Source organism: Sceloporus occidentalis, unplaced genomic scaffold (assembly GCF_023333645.1).
Source record: "Sceloporus occidentalis isolate IW3139 unplaced genomic scaffold, rSceOcc1.0.p SCAF_6, whole genome shotgun sequence".
NCBI classification, from domain to species: Eukaryota; Metazoa; Chordata; class Lepidosauria; order Squamata; family Phrynosomatidae; genus Sceloporus; species Sceloporus occidentalis.
The window spans coordinates 29,672,859-29,689,719 of record NW_028316986.1 but is presented as its reverse complement, the minus strand read 5'-3'; the positions used below and the strand labels follow the sequence as shown (position 1 = coordinate 29,689,719).

Here is a 16,861-nt window from a genome sequence, read left to right as displayed (position 1 = left end):
TCAAACGAGGCAAGCTGAGGACAAAGGGAGAAAGTAGAAGGAAAAAAAACTGGGCTATTTTAAAAGCAGCTGAGGAGGGACAACAAAGGTGCTACAGGAGTCCTATATTATGCTTTATGCTGAAACAGATTAACAAAGCATGCCTTATTATTAAAATCGTAAATCCATTCATTTCCAACAGCTCACTCAGTTCTATTCACATCCATGTTGTTCTTGTTTTAAAAAGCAAATAAATGTTCCCAGCTTGAAATCCATGAATATCTATGGATTTAGATATATTTTAAGAATATCTACAACCAAAAAAAAAAAAAAAAGAAAAGAAAAGAAAGAAAGAAAGAAAGAAAGAAAAAAAAAGAAAAAAGCATACACATTTTGGGTCTTTGGCTTTGGTAAAATATGACTGAATAATAATAATAATAATAATAATAATAATAATAATAATATATTTTTTAAAAAATCCAACAGTCATTATTTGCAGATCAGAAAGTGAAAAATGACTATTATGATAAATGAGCTGTACTTGGAATATGTCAGCTGGTCTCTTATTCACTCTGTACCATTCTTGAATCAACATGTTACACTTCTGGAGAATACTACTGGCAAGGAGGATGACTATTTGCATAGTGGTTACAAGTCATACAACTCCTGTATGAAATAACTTATTATTACAGCAGAATCCCAGGGCATTTCTGGTAATTAAAAATGCAGTCATGCTTTACAGCACCCTTTTTTCCCAGACAGATAAAGAAAGAAGGAATGCAGTGGCTTAGTGGTTAAGATGCCATGTCTGATGATCAGAAGATCAGAAGGTTGCCAGTTCATGGCCCAAGTACTGCATGACGGGGTGAGCTCCTGTCACGAGTACCAGCTTCTGCCAACCTAGCAGTTTGAAAGCATGCAAATGCAAGTAGATAGATAGATACCACTTTGGTGGGACGTTAACAGAGTTTGGTGCAGTCAAGCTGGCTCTTTGATTTAGAAACAGACTTGAGCACTGCCCCCTACAGTCAGTTACGACTAGACATTCATGCCAAGGGACTACTTTTATCTTTAAAGAAAGAAAGAAAACAAGAAAGAAAATGGCTCAGTGCTCTTCTCTTAAATAGAACTTTCCACCCACATAACTGTCAGAATCTGAGTCCCTCAGATTTCCTTCCATGATGCCTAGATAGAAAAATGCTTTGCTTGCTTGTAATGTTTTAATGCTGTATTAATTAAGTACTGAATGATGGGATGTGTTGTCACAAATTATTGATGGTGTTGGCTGTTTACATTCCTTGGGATGGTTGAGCAGATGTGTGGAGAGTAGAGATCCCATTAAGAGCTTCAAGGCCAGTCTCGTGAAAACAAGTAGTATGGAGCTGGAAGGAGAACAATGTTGAGAAAGAGGGAATGTGAAAATTTATGGGTGAATTAAGTGTACACATGCTCAAAAATTTAAATTGTTATGCATTTTAGTTATGTGGTGTAATGGCTTGAACCTCAGTCTTGACAACAGAAGTCTGCTTCACACTTATGTTTTTGTCCTGTGGAGATCCGGATATCCATGGTGATGCAATACAGGATTGATGTTCACACTATGTTTAATGCAACTGAATCTCTCAGAGGCATTTAAATCCTCTCTGGCACCACTTCACTTCAACATGGAAACACCTCCATGTCCAGGAATGATCTCCATGATTTGGATCGATTCAGTGGCTTACTCATACTACCGAATATCTGAATTGCTCCGGACCTTTAAGGTAACTCAGTATTGAACAGTATTCATATAAATATGCATGCTATTTGTATAAATTTCATTAAAAATATTTGCCAGAATCCTATATTGGCTACTTAGTTATATTTGAATCACTAAAAAAATGTCACAGTCATATAACCACAATTTTCTCCACTACAAACCTTACTCCTTACTCATTTCTACCTTACTGGCAACCCTTGATAGTTTTTCCCCTTTCTTGATACCTCTTCAAATAAACCAGAGCCCTGGCTCACTCCCATTGTTTGGTTTCTCCGTGCTTGTTCTTGAGCTGCAGAATGGTTGTGGAAAAAGACCAGGGAATGGGTTGATGTTATTCATTATAAATTTGTTCTTCCCCCTCCCCCCCCCCCCCACAACTATGTTTTATTTTTGGCAAAACAGAATTATTATAAATCTGTGATTAAAGCTAACAACCAGTGGCCACGTCTTTTCTCTACATTTAATTCTCTACTAAAACCTTCTTCTCTGTTGGTTCCACACATTTTCACCCACTGATTTCACCTATTATTTTAATACTAAGATTGAAACAATCTATTCCAACTTTGATTCCCTGCATTCTTCTTTTACTTATTGTTTATTGGGTGAATTAGCTAAACACTTGAATTCTTCTCTTTTGGCTGTAATGCTGCATGTTAGTTGATGTTGATGTTTTTATTGTCTTGCATTGTATTTTTAACTGATGATATTTTATTGTAATCTAGAGGTTATTGTGGTTTTATGCTTGTAATCCTGCTTCGATCCATTGGGAGAGGCGGGAAATACAAATAAAATATTATTATTATTATTATTATTATTATTATTATTATTATTAACTGATGACCTGCTCTCTCATCTGCTTCCTCCTTGTCTTTTGATTTCTTCCCCCCCCCCCTCTATTTTATCTGCTCTTTTTTATAGTATCAACCTTTCTATCTCTAATGGCTCCTTCCCTTCTGCCTTTAAGCATGCTCTAGTTTCGCCAGTCTTGAAAAAGTCTTCTCTTGATCCATCTTCTCTCTCGAGCTATTGGCCTATCTCACTTCTTCCTTTTCTAAGGTTTTAGAACATGTTATTTAATTTCGCTGCCTGGAGTGTCTTACTGCTGATTCTATTCTTAATCCTTTTCAGTCTGGCTTTCTCTCACTTCATTCGTCTGAGACTGCTCTTACTAACAGCACTGATGATCTTTTACTGGTCTTTGTTCTATTCTAATCCTCCTGGATCTCTCTGCTGCATTTGACACCATTGAATCAGAATCCTGATGGACCCCAACAAATAATGAGACGGATCCAGAAACCTGACCTCCTGGAACCACTGCAAAAGATCTATTTGACAGGTAGAATTTAAACCAATTTAAATCTGATCCCACAAAACCCAGGTTTAAATTGGTTTAAATTCTACCTGTCAAATAGATCTTTTGCAGTGGTTCCAGGAGGTCAGGTTTCTGGACCCGTCTCATTATTTGTTGGGGTCCATCAGGATTCTTTCTTGGGTCTTTTACTGTTCTCCCTTTATACCCTGTCCCTGGGACATCTTATTAGCTCCTATGGCTTTCAATATCACCTGTGTGCCTATGACACTCATCTGTACTTCTCTACCTCTGAAATTTTTCCAGGTATTGAGCAGCGATTATCATCATGTCTTGCTGCTGTCTTTGAGTGGATGATTCACCGACATCTGAAGCTCAACATGGCCAAAACTGAGCTACTTGTCTTCCCACACAAGCCATCTTTGCAATTTTCTTTGTCAATTACTGTGAATGACATTTCTATTCAATTTGTCAATGAGGCCCATAGTCTTGGCTTCCTATTTGACTCGTTCACTTCACAGATCCAGGCTACAGCCGAGTCGTGCAGATTATTTCCCTATAATCTCACCAGAATTCGACCGTTTCTTTCTGTTTCAATGGCAAAGACATTGGTGCATGCATTGGTGATATCACACCTGGAATATTGCAACTCATTGCTAGTGGGTCTTCCTATTTCCCACCTTAGCTCCCTAATCTCTGTGCAATGTTCAGCAGCCAAGATCATCTTCTCCATCCATCGCTTTGATTATGTTACCCCCTTGTTGTTATCCCTCCATTGACTCCCCTTTCAGAATCTGATATAAAATTCTTCTCCTGACCTTTAAAGCCCCTCATGGCTTGGCTCCCTCTTATTTGTCAGTGCTCATCTCTCCCTAACACCTTCCATGCACACTGAGATCTTATGACACTGGTCTCCTGACTCAGCCAAGAGTCTCCTCCTTCCCAGCTCAAATCCGCCCCTTCTCCTGTGCTGCTCCTCATGCCTGGAATCTCTTCCCCACACAACTAAGAACTATTACTTTCTTGGCTAATTTTAAGGCCAAATTGAAGAGACTCTTGTTTAGGGAGGCATTCCAAGTTGCTGGTTGTTAATCTGCTTTGTCTTTATTGTATACTTGTTAGTATTATTTTAGAAATACAGCATGCCCTCGCCATACACGACTTGAGCATACGCATTCAAGCCACGGGGCATGTGCGGGGCGGAAGGGGCGGCGAGTCCCATTCAATTGAATGGGCACATGCGTCTGTTGCGCCCTGCGCACCGCCTCACTGCCACACACGAGCCCCATTGGAAACAATGGGGCTTGAGCATAGGCGGAATTCGCCTTACGCAGCGGGATCCGGAACAGATCCCCGTGTAAGGTGAGGGCCCAGCGTACAGTGAACCCTTCTTATACACTGGGGTTTGGTTCCAAGATCCCCAGTGGATAACAAAATCCGTGGAAGCTCAAGTTCCATTAAATATAATGACATAGCAAAATGGTGAATCAAAGTTTGATATTTGAAATTTATACTTTTTGGAACATTTTCAAACCGTGGATGCTTGAATCTGTGTATAAAAATCCGTGTATAAGAAGGGCCGACTATTTTAATCATGTAATGTTGTTGTTTTAGATTGTACACCACTTGGCAGGTTTTTATCCCCCCCCCCATTTTATTTGACCCTTACTATGTAAAGCACTGTGCAAACTTTACAGTGCTCTATAAATAAATGTTAATAAATAAATAAATAAATAAATAAATAAATAAGTAGGACCAGAACATGAGGGGGGGAACTGGATGGCCCTTGCGGTCTCTTCCAACTCTATGATTCTATGATTCTATGGAACAGTTATGTTTTGGATTGCAATTCCTAACTCATTTCCTCTCTTGCTTCTAGTAACCTGATATTCAGTCTTATAGTAAGCATATAACCACCATTTTATCCACTGCAAACAATTTTAAAGGAGTTGCAACATATGCATACCATAATTATAAATTCTTGATATATAGATGATATACATTTATTTGCAATCCATTTATGGATTTCCTCACTATTGCATATTTGCATTCAACCACATAAATAAGATATCATCACCAGTATGTGAGAAAAACAACCACAGATCTGCATACACATTTCAGGCATCACAAGTCTGCAAAGTTGTCTAGGTAACCAGTGATCATGCATTTTAACTTGGAAGACCATACCCTTTTTTGTGGTCTAATCTGCATTGCAGAGATGAAGTAATTTGACACTGCTTTAACTGCCATGGCTCAATGCTAGGGAATTCCGGGATTTATTTCTAAATATTGTATTAATTATGTTATACTATATGATATTGTATTATAAATAGAAAGCACGATATAATGGTTTGAGTGTTGGTCTAGGACTCTTGGAGACCAGAGTTCGAATCTCCACTCAGCTGTGGAAGCCCTCTGGGTGATCTTGGGCAAGTCACACTCTCTCAGCCTCAGAGGAAGGGAATGGCACATCTCCACTGAATAAATCATGCCAAGAAATCCTAGGATAGGATCACCATAGGTTGAGGTCAACTTGAAGGCACATACAATGGAAAGCATTAAAATGATGACTCTCCCTACACTCACTGAATAGTCCAGAATTCTACTGCTGCAATTTTTCTCATCTGTCTGACCGATTGTATTTGATTTGACTGATATGATGCCCTTTCAAGAAGTGTTCACTTCAGTGATGAAATTAGAAGGAAATAAGAAAAACACCACCACTACTTCTTTGTGGAAGTCATTAGTCCAAAACACATTGCAGAAATAATCCAGTTTGAGACCACTTTAACTGCCCTGGCTGAGTGCTAGGGAATCCTGTGAATTGTAGTTTATTGTAGCAGCAGAGCTCTCTGACAGAGAAGGCTAAATGCCTCACAAAACTAGAGTTCCCAGAATTTCCTAACATTGAGCCAAAGCAATTAAAGTGGTCTCAAGATGCATTTCTGCAGTTTTGGACTATTGTCACTCAATAGCAGTAAGAAATCAACAGACATACCAGTAAAAACCATCGTTTCCAGTTTATGATACTTTTTAAAATCTTGTGCAAAGAGATTCTCTTTACAAAGCAAAGATGGAAGAAGAGTTGGATGGAAGGCCTATGCCGTCTGTATATACAACTGTTTTTGCATAATCCAAAGCAGGTGTCAAAAAACAAGTCCTGGATTATAGAGCCATATGGGACAAAACACAATTTGACTGACAGGCATTTCTAAATTCCATAATATAAATGCCAGGCAGGGAGTTGTGTGCATAATTCACAGCCTGTAACCTACCAGAAGGAAAGCCACAGACGTCTCTTCTGGAAATTTTTAGTTTGAAAACAACCCCCTTTGGGGAGGAAGGAAAGTTTATAGAGGGCAATCTCATCAATACCAAAAAATCAGATAGACTAAATAATTGGAAGCAGAGGATACAGAAGCTCTGTTCTTGTGGCGAAAACTAGACCAGGCATTGACTGTGGAATAGAAAATGAACTCCTTATATCAAAAATTAGAATACTGCTGAAAAATAAAACAAAAACAGTCATCACATTTAAATATGATTGGAACAATATACAAACAGACTTTACACACAATGTAAGAAATAGATTTGGTCTATTAAGCATAATTGACCAGGAACCAGAGGAATTATGGCCAGAAGCCATAGTCAAAAAAGATCATGAATAGATCATAAAAAGACATGGAATGCTTTTAAAGACATGGGGATTCCACTACATGGGATAGTTGTGATGAGAAATTTGTACTTAGGACAAGAAGCTATGGTTAAAACAGAATATGTTAAATTATATCCAACATACAATTAAACTAGAATAAAAGTAGTCCACACTCCCATGTCCCTCCAGTGATGCCACTGTTAACAGTGAGAGCAGGAAACCTAGTAGACTATCCATATACTGAGAAGTGTACCCTGATACTAATCCTATGCAGCTTTACCCAATGGCGCCACAAGGGCTGGTGTCACCCAGTGTGGTAACTCATGGTGTCACCCCCCATTGACCTCCCCCCATACGAAACCATACAGATTCCTTAGTACATTTTTTTGTACTAATGTTACTCATAAATCATAATTCCCATATATCACTGAATGTAATGGCAATAACTGACACATCTCTCTCTGGCTTTTCTTCGCGAACGAAGATTCAGGAAGGACTCATCCCATGCTTTTTACAAGTGCATTGATGACTAAAAAGACCAATCCAAGATAAACAAGTTCGGTTGCAGAAAGCACAGCAGAGTGTCTCCTTGGGTGATGTTTCCAAGTTGTGGTTCTTTCTACGCTGAGACATAAACACCTTGCAAAATTAAAATTATATGTTTAAATTACAATATCATGCGCTCAACCTAACTAACTGTGTGTGTGTGTGTATATGTGTGTGTGTATAGTTCCGTATGGTTAAAGTGAAAATTTCATAAAATGTGATGTTTTTAAAGAAAAATGTAAGTTTTTTTTGTTGTTGCTCAGAAAGCAGCATTTTTTGCACAGGCAAGAGTATTTTCTGCATGTGATTCTTCTTCACAGGGTTTGCCTACACTTGAGAAACATGTTTTGGACCATTTTGAGAGAGAAGGATACTTTCTATCCATAGCTTTGGATCCCCAGATCAGGAGAATTCTGTGTACAGTGTGCCCTTCTTTTACACGGGGGATCCGTTCTGGAACCCCCCTCCCCACTTAACAGAAATTGCATGTATGCTTGAGCCCCATTACAGGTAATGGGGCTTGTGCTCGTGATGGTGCAGCGGTGCGGCAGTGTGCGCACGCCCATGGGCGTGCACACCATTGTTCCTTCCGGCACGTGGCACCGCTTTTTCCAGTACTGCTTTCAGCGTACTACAACAGAGATCCAAAGCAAAATAAAGTGATGATTTCAGTCTCTTTAGAGGTTTGGGCAAGGTGTTTCCTTCAGTTTCCCTTAACAATTATGCTTGGGCAACTACTGGGAAGAACATCCTGGCCAGATAAGGAGAATAAAGAGAAAGGACAGCAGGTGATAAAATAATGAACCGGCCCCATAAGTAGCAGTACTTTCTTGCTTTCCTTCATTCCACCTTCTGCTCACCACATTACCCTGAGAGACTTCTGATACACCCACATTGTGTATTTCATATTTTAGCTAACCCATACACCTGCTTGCTTTCAAAGCTTAGGGTATAATTTTTCTCTCGATCAATTTGCTTTATTGTCTGGCTCTATGGAGCTCTTTGGTCTCAAATTAAGTAGACCCATAGACATTTTTGGACATTTTTGTAATCAAAGGCAATTGTGTCAGGCATAACTATACTTCCAGTATCTGCATAGAGAATGCATATTGGTGGATGAGGTTCGTTGGTTTGTGTTTTACAATTAAGTCTGTACTTATAGAGAAATGATCTTCATTTAACGGGCTATGACTCACAATAGAGTCACAGACAAATAAAGATGATTTAAAATTCCATCACATAAACCAATGACAAAAATGAAGAAGTAACTCCTCTAATACATCTTTCAGCAAAAGTTTTGTTAGGCTATGAAAAGGTTCTGGGCCTTGCAAAAGTCTAGAGAAGCAGACCTTGAGAATTAAAATTCTATTGCTTGGCATACATGCCACCAACCTGACTAAAGAAAAGATATTTTCCGGCCACTGGAAGGGGCTGTTCTACTGGAAGGGGCTCCAATTTGGTTCAGAGTGACTAGTAGGCTTTACTAGGCCATTCAGTATCTACCCAATTCCAAGATAATTCTCATATGTCAGATTATGCTCTTTGTCATCTCCATCTTTTTCTGTGAATCTAAGCATCTTTTATTCTTTTTGAAATTTTTAAATCATAGTATAAAACAACATGCATGCATAAATAAAGACAAAACTACACAACTCCATAAAAACCTTACAACAAACCAGAAAAAAAAATAGACAAAAGAGATATTTATAACTCCTAACTTCCCAGGTATATGCGTAAATATCAAACATTTCTGCTTCCTCTGCGTATATAATGACAACGTTATCATACTAATAGCTATTAATAGGTGTCACTTCTACTGCTCTTCAAATCCTAAGTTTTATTCCCCCCATTACTTTTTCCTATATTCTAGGACTACTTTCCCTTCACCTTAAAAAAATCGGCCTATTTTTTCTCTCCTAGATTTATCAGTTTATCCAATTCTGCTCAGTCATATCATTTGAATAAATCACATAAGAAAGAATAAATCCCTCCACAGCATTCCAATTATTCAATTCAAATTTGATCCGTTCATTATTTTAACCACTAAACTATTTATACTTTACATGTCACCACTGAAGACACCCATAAAAACTGTGGTTCCCCCCCCCCCCACATTTCCTGTAAACATTTATCTTTTTCATCAGATTCTTCCTGGGTAGGAACTTAGGGACTATACAGACAACTCCTTTGGGGTGGCAGGCAGCCTCTCCCATTACTGGACGGATCGGTGCCGTGGAAACCACATGCTTGGCACCAGTCCGTCCTCCGTAGAGCGTAAAAAGGAGCTGGAAAAAGCAGTTCCTTTTTTCACCCTAAAAAGAGCATCATAGCTGCGATGGGGCAGCATGATGACGCCCCTTTGGTGCTGCACTATTTGGATGCAGTGCTAGGGTCGTGCCATGATGCCGCACACCATCTAGAAGGGTGTGTAGCATCATGATGGGATAGGGGAGGAGTCACAGTGTCCAACATGCAGATGCTGTACCATGGCTCTGCCCACAGGATGACAGAAAGTGCCTGTCTCTATTGGACCTAAGTCTTCTGATTGTTTTGAACAATGATTATAATATCTTTGGTAGATCTCTCAAACTTTCAACCCAGAAACTCAGTTCATAATCCTCACCTCCATCAATCTTTCTGTCCTTCTATTATTTTCCTCTTTTCCTCTTTTTTCACTTTCACAACATCCAGGCCCATAAGTATCTGAACCAATAATTTCTTTATGTCTGTCAACCTTTCTTCCAGACCTTTTTCAAATTCTTCTCAAAACCATTCTTCAGATTAGTAAACATCTGGCTCATATCTGAACTGTTTTCTCATACTCCCACATTCTCTCAGCCTCAGAGAATGTACAGGATGTTCCCTTGAATAGTTATGTAGGAATGTTGTTAAGAATATAAAATGAAGCATGTTGCCAACAGGTTTCCAACTTTCCTTGTACTGTGGCTCACAGCTCTCCAGTTGCACAAAGAATCCTTCTAGTCCTACAGTGCTTTTCATGGGTCATATTCTCCTCTTAGTAGTCAGTGCCTTCCTCCACTTGGCACCCTCAGGTATGTTCCACTGACCAGGGATGGGGAAATGTCTTTCCAAGAAGGACAAGCAAAAAGCACCTATTTGACATGGCAGGGAATGAAGAAATGTATGATTTCAACCTAAAAGAAAAAAGCACCCAAAAAGTGTAACTTGTGTTGACTTCAATTCATAATGATTGATCCAATCATGTATGTGAAACTTGGTGTGTAGAATTCGGTGCAATGGGGAAGGTAAGTAATACTTCAAGCACAGAATATAGAATAGTATGCAGGAATATTTTTTAATGAATTAGAATAAGCACATGGGAACTGTGACAGAATGCTCATGAACGGATTGCTTCTTTTTAGCATTTCAATCATTGGGTTATGCTGGCTTCTACAACATTGCTTTTCAGTCTTTGTCCTCTAGATATTTTGGCCAGCTCTTAGAATGTCTGGCCATTGGCCAAGCTGGCTGGGACTTTTAGAATCTGAAGTCCAAAATATCTGGAGGACAAAAAATTTGAGAACCTTTCATGTTTGTCTCAGTGCCATTATTCCATGTTTCATAAATACTTTACTGCTTAATTAAATATAAAATGATATGATCCTTTTGGAAGTTATGAATGCATAGCCACTGTAGTTATGCAGCTACATAGTGACTCCCAGGTCGACCCATCTCCCCCAGTCCCTACTTATTGGAAAGCAGCTATTGTGATCTGGTGTGGGTGCGTGTGCGTGCGTGTGCGTGCATGTCAATTTCTCTGTTACTCAGGAAGCAAATGACTGATGTTTCCACTCCTTCCTGTAAATGATCACAGTGGCAATAGTTAGAATCCCAGCCCCCTCTTCATCTGGAGATTGCTTGCATGAGAGGGACCAGGAATGTCATTCAGCTGCTTCCCAAGCAACTGGCAAACAGACCTCTGTCAACTGCAGCAGCTGCTGCCTCGTTAATAGGGACTGGAAGATTTTCACAGTCCCTACATATCCTCTGAATTGGTACATAGGGATTGTGACTATCAAACAGTCATAATTCTAAGTTATGAATTTGTAATTACCCAAGGGGAACCTCACCAATATTTTTGAATTTTACAAATAATTCAGACACAAAACTCCTAAATATAACAGTATAACATTATTCTTTAAAACACCTAATCAAAAATAAAGTTGGATTGCACCCATTACTTCATTGCAAAACTTCAGAAGCATACAGCATACATGTCTGCTTAGAGGGTAACTCATTCAGTTCAGCTGACTGCAGCCATATTGTATTTCTCAATATATTTGTTGTACACTAATCAGTTTTATGTTGACAATATGAGTTAAAGGACTGCTAGTGGATATAAGGTAACATGCATGTTTTATTCCCATCTGAATTTCTCTCTCTGTATATATTCACAAGACGTTGTATTTTGGAGCAGATGCTCTCTTCTGTCAACACTGTGCATCATATGGATTTGGACCATGTATGCCATTGCAAAACAGAATGATGTGTCAAACAACTTCCAGATTGCCTGTCTGTGGTATAGTCAAAACCTATGAACGTAAGATTTCTCCTGTCCTTATTCATAATCTTCCTAGTTCAACACTTGTAATGTCCCATCCTTCATCTTCTTTGGTTTTAATGATGAAAGATGGGGTGGGGGGGTGGGGGGGAGCAAAGATGCCCTTTTTGATTATCTGTAGATTGTGTGTTCATCATGTTCCAAACACCATTTGATTAAACATGGAAAGAAATCTTGACAGACTTCTTCTGGTACACCCTCATTGTGTATTTTATATTTTAGTTAATCCATAAACCTGTTTGCTTCCAAAGCATAGGCTGTAATTTTTCTCTAGATAAATTGGTGTATTGTCTGGCCCTATGGAGGCCAGAACTCTTTGGTCTCAAATCATGTAGACCCATAGGCATCAATGGATCTTCTGACATTTTTGTAAGTATATCAAAGGAGATTCTGTCAGGCATAACTATACTTCCAGTATGTTTTTCAAATATCTGCATAGAGAATGCACAATGGTGGGTGAGGCTTGTTGGTTTCTATAGTACAATTAAATCTCTCCTTATGGAGAAATTCTCTTCATTTAATTTGCTATGACTCACAATAGAGTCACAGACAAATAAAGATGATTTAAAATTCCATCACATAAATCAATAACAAAAATGAAGAAGTAAGTTCTCTAATACATCTTTCAGCAAACGTTTTGTTAGGTTATGAAAAGGTTCTGGGCCTTGCAATAGTCTGAAAGAACAAAAGTTTACTCCTTGACATACATGCCACCAAATATGTCTATTTGATTAAACACAGAAAGAAATCTGGCTGTCAGTCCAAATTTTAACAAGCTACCTTGGTTGGAAACAAGAAAGAACAGAAAGAATATAATTCAGACAGAATATCAATCTCTGTCCTGGACAGTTGTTACAGATAGTTTTAAACTGATTTTATTAATTGTAATCCAACCATCTGAGATCTATTGAATTAAGGTAGGTTACTAATACTTCTTAAACAAATAGAATTCAAAGAGAGGGCCATCTGGAAAATCAGTATGCAAAGTAATCTTGTAGCACCTTTGAGACTGGCTGAAAGAAAGAAGTTGGTAGCATGAGCTTTTGCAGATGTGAGCCTTCTTCAGATTCATGTTTGGAGAATCCAGAGACCTATATAAGCTGCTTATGTGTGAAAATGTCAATTCAAATTAAAAACCTTGTGTATATGGAGATGAGATGACAAGTTCAGTTTTAATGATGGACAGTGGGGGATGAAGACAGGAGGAAAGCCAACCAGAACAGATAACCAGAACCAGAAAACCAAGGAGAGTAGATAACCCTTGGCCATTACATCCCTTATCTGTCCCCTACACTACATTCCAATACTTATTCATGGTTATCTATTACCTTGGTTATCTCCATATGGTTACCTACTTGGTTTTATGCAACAGCTTTCCTCCTGCCTTTGTCCCTCTAAAGCAGTGAGATATGATTTATCATATGGCTTCAGGATGCTGTCAAGGCTACAGACTGACAAGACAACCAGGTTTGCTGAATAAAAACACAGTATTTGCAGAACAGTTTTGAAATAATTATTCAATGTGATGATTTCACAAAGTGATTAGAAATGTACCCTTGTATTAAAATAAATCTAAAACCAATTTGATCACTAAAATTAATATATTATAAGGCAAATTCATAATCATGATAACTCTTTTCTGCACACCGTGAACCACCATTTTTGCACCACCATTTGGTGTTTTTCTTATCCCATCTCTCTTGAAGACTCTACTTTATTCTGCCACTCTTTTTTGTAACGAAATACAAAAGGCTCTCTGCTCATGCTGTACTCAGCCATCACTGACTATAAATTTGTCAGGCAAATACTCCAAATGCATTCATGTTTCCATTGTTTATTGGAAGTGAGTATTCCTTATCACCATCTGCAGGGTGACTGAGACTTTACTACTCCCATTCCTAGCTCTGGGTGACTTTTATCAGTTTCAACTGTCATTTATAATGATTCTTAGATAAAGATAGCCTGAGCATGGTAATTCATGCATTGACTATCTCATGTCTTGTTTTTTATAACATGCTCAGGCAAGAAATGCAAATCTTTGTTTGTTGTATTGCAGCATCCAATACATTTTATTTAGTGTGTAAAACACAAATTTCTGTGGGCTTTTTTTACAGGTGTTTTTCACGTGAGACTTTTGGTATAAACTACAGCTTTTATTACAAATGTAAAATGCTGCCATCCACTTGCATTGACTTTCTAAAGGAGAAATATGTGATTGGTTGTCTGCAACATTTTTTTCAATAACTCTCTCCCGTGCATATTGGAAGTGTACTTTTTTTTTAACATGAGGGGAAAGAAATTAGTTTTGCACACAGAAGTCTTGAGCAAACTGTAGAAACCTTAGCTAAGAGAAAAATAGCCAGCTTTTAACTTTCATTTAGGAGGGTGAAAAATCTTGTGATTGTGATTTTTTTGACAGGTGTCTCATCATGTGTGACATCCCTTCTTTTGACACGTGGAAGACATTTTTTGAAGTTCAGTCCAAAAAACCCTCTGTACATTACAGCTTTCACAAAAGCTCTCTCCAAGATTTCTCACCTTGAGTCTTTTCCACTAAATTTCATAAGTACTGAACCATTTATCTTAAACAAAGAGGAATTTGACCATTGCTATGGTTGTGGACCTCTGCCTCAGGCACTAGGATGATGCATTAAAGCACTCAACTTTGACAGTTCTAAAGAATGGAGGAATTGTCACAGGGAAGCATAATGTTGCAAATGACTCCAAGAAAAAAGGGATATGTCATATGGGAAGGAACAGGCCAGCAATGAGAGAGCTTATGAAAGTTAAGAAAGATGTGGAAAACTTTAGAAATGAAAAAGACAAGCTTAAGTTTGAAAAGGGTTAAGCATTTATTGTTTTAAAGGGACAGCCTCAAGGAAGAAAAATCGTGAAAGCAAGTCTTGGGAAAAGAATACTTTACAGGTTGCACTTCTGCTAAAGGTTCTGGTAAAGGTACTTCTGGAATGAATTTAAAAGGTGCACTGTCACTAGCTATTATATTCTCTATCAGATGAATTGTTGTTGTGTGCTTTGAAGTCATTTCTGACTTATGGACACTCTAAGGCAAATCTATCATGGTGTTTTCCTGGCAAGATTTGTTCAGAGGAGGTTTGCCATTACCTTCCCCTGAGGCCGAGAGCATGTGACTTTCCTAAGGTCACCCAGTGGGTTGCATGGCCAAGCAGAGAATTGAACCCTCGTATCCAGCGTTGTAGTCCAACACTCAAACAGCTGTGCCACACTGGCTCTGAATCAAATGAATAGATCACATCTAGAATTTTCCTGCTAACAACAGTTGGAGAGAAGTTGCAGTTCTTTTCTACTGTTCATCCCATTCAGCAAGGCCCCTGATCCATCAAGTAATATTTTCAGAAAGCCTGAGAAGCTTCTGAGGGGAGGTGGGATGGTCATGTCTTACTCTGCTAGCCCAGTTACAAATACCTTATTTGACTCTAGCCAAATATCATTGTTGACTTAATTGCAAATTCCTGATTAAAAACCATCCTCAGCCATGAACTTTAGGAATTTACTTTTGTTAACCCATCTGTAAAAAATGGAAATACCTGTAGAGGCCTAATGCAGAGATATGCAATGGAGGGGAAGTCCTGATATGCTTTGTGTAGTATCAAGTCTAATGCACTTTAGAGAATAAATGTGAAGTGTTGATTATTATGCCTGTTATGACTTGTTAAAATATGAGTACTGACTCTTTGTTTCCTCTCTACCTCTTCCTTTTGGTTTCAGATGAAGTGCTACAAGTGACAACCCGAACATGTATAACAAAACACGCTTGTGGTACTAGGGGGTATTTCACTCTGATTCTCTCTCAGGAAGTCAAGTGTTGCACAGACAGGGACTTCTGCAATTACAGTGTATAAATTTGTGTGGGACCCAACTGAAGAGCATATCAAACATACGCATGTTCTTGCTTTATTGGGTGTTGCATTTTCTTCTCTCAAATTACATAAGCAAAATCATTGCTATCTATATGATTTCTAGCACTCCTTCAAATAAAGCCTATGATTTTGTTCTGAGCTTTGAATTTTAAGTCTTTCTGGATAGTCTACTCAAAGTAATTAATGCCCTGGAAATCTCCCATTAGAGCATTCTCAAAAAGTAACACTGGTTGCCTCTTGGAAGTTTTGACATGTGAAGCCTAAATGACCTGTATTCTAATCTATCTTAATATGGATCTCCCAAATAAAATCAGTTTGTACTGGAAAAAAATCTGGCACCATCTGACCCCCTCCCCTCAAAAAAATCCGGTACACATTTTCTATTTAAAAAAATAGTACTGAATATTTCACGTAGACTGATCAAATTGTAAAGACATAAACTTGGACAACAGCCATTCCTATATCCATAGGGACTAACAGGGTCTTAGATGCAGAGTCCAGCAGAAAGGAAGAAAAGAAAAGAAACGGGCTTGTTTTCTTTGTAAAACAAAGTAGTCGATAATGAGGTACAAGATCTAATGGATGAGAGAAGGAAGGCTTAGGTCCATGATATTTCAGGGACTGTATTCTTCCTTATGAATCAGTTTATATTTTGAGATCTGCTGGGGAGTCCCTACTCTCTGTCCCACCACCCTCACAGGTGCATCTGGTGGAACAGGGAACAGGGTCTTCTCAATGGCTGCTCCTAGGCTTTGGAACTCCCTTCCCAGAGAAGTTAGACTGGCACACTCCCTACTTAGTTTTGACAGGCAAGTAAGGACTTTCCTATTTTGACAGGTTTGTGATGAGTGACTATATAAAACCCACCTTAATGAAATAATGTGCTGGAACTTGCTAATTATTGTGCACATGTGTGTCGTTAATTATGTATATTTTAATTTTCTGATTGTTTAATCTCATTTTGACCTTTGTATCTTGTGAATGTTTAAAAATGTCTTTTAAAATTCTTGTAACCTGTTTTGGGTCCCAAACTGGAGAAAAGGTAGGATGGAAATCATAATGATGATAGTAATGAATAAGAAAGGGAGAGATAATGGCTGCAGGTTAGAGTGATGAAGAAAGAGAGTGGGTA

At 38.5% G+C, this 16,861-nt stretch overlaps 1 protein-coding gene across 1 annotated transcript in view; it reads left to right on the top strand.

Annotated features, from left to right (window-relative positions):
• The window catches only part of MTA3 (metastasis associated 1 family member 3), a 215,477-nt gene extending 199,867 nt beyond the window's left edge, over positions 1–15,610 (top strand). Inside the window, exon 20 of the mRNA XM_089529184.1 lies at positions 15,578–15,610. Within this exon, the coding sequence (XP_089385310.1) occupies positions 15,578–15,595 (18 nt within the window). The 3' untranslated portion in view covers positions 15,596–15,610. The remainder of the gene's footprint in view (positions 1–15,577) is intronic.
• Positions 15,611–16,861: the final 1,251 nt, after the last annotated feature.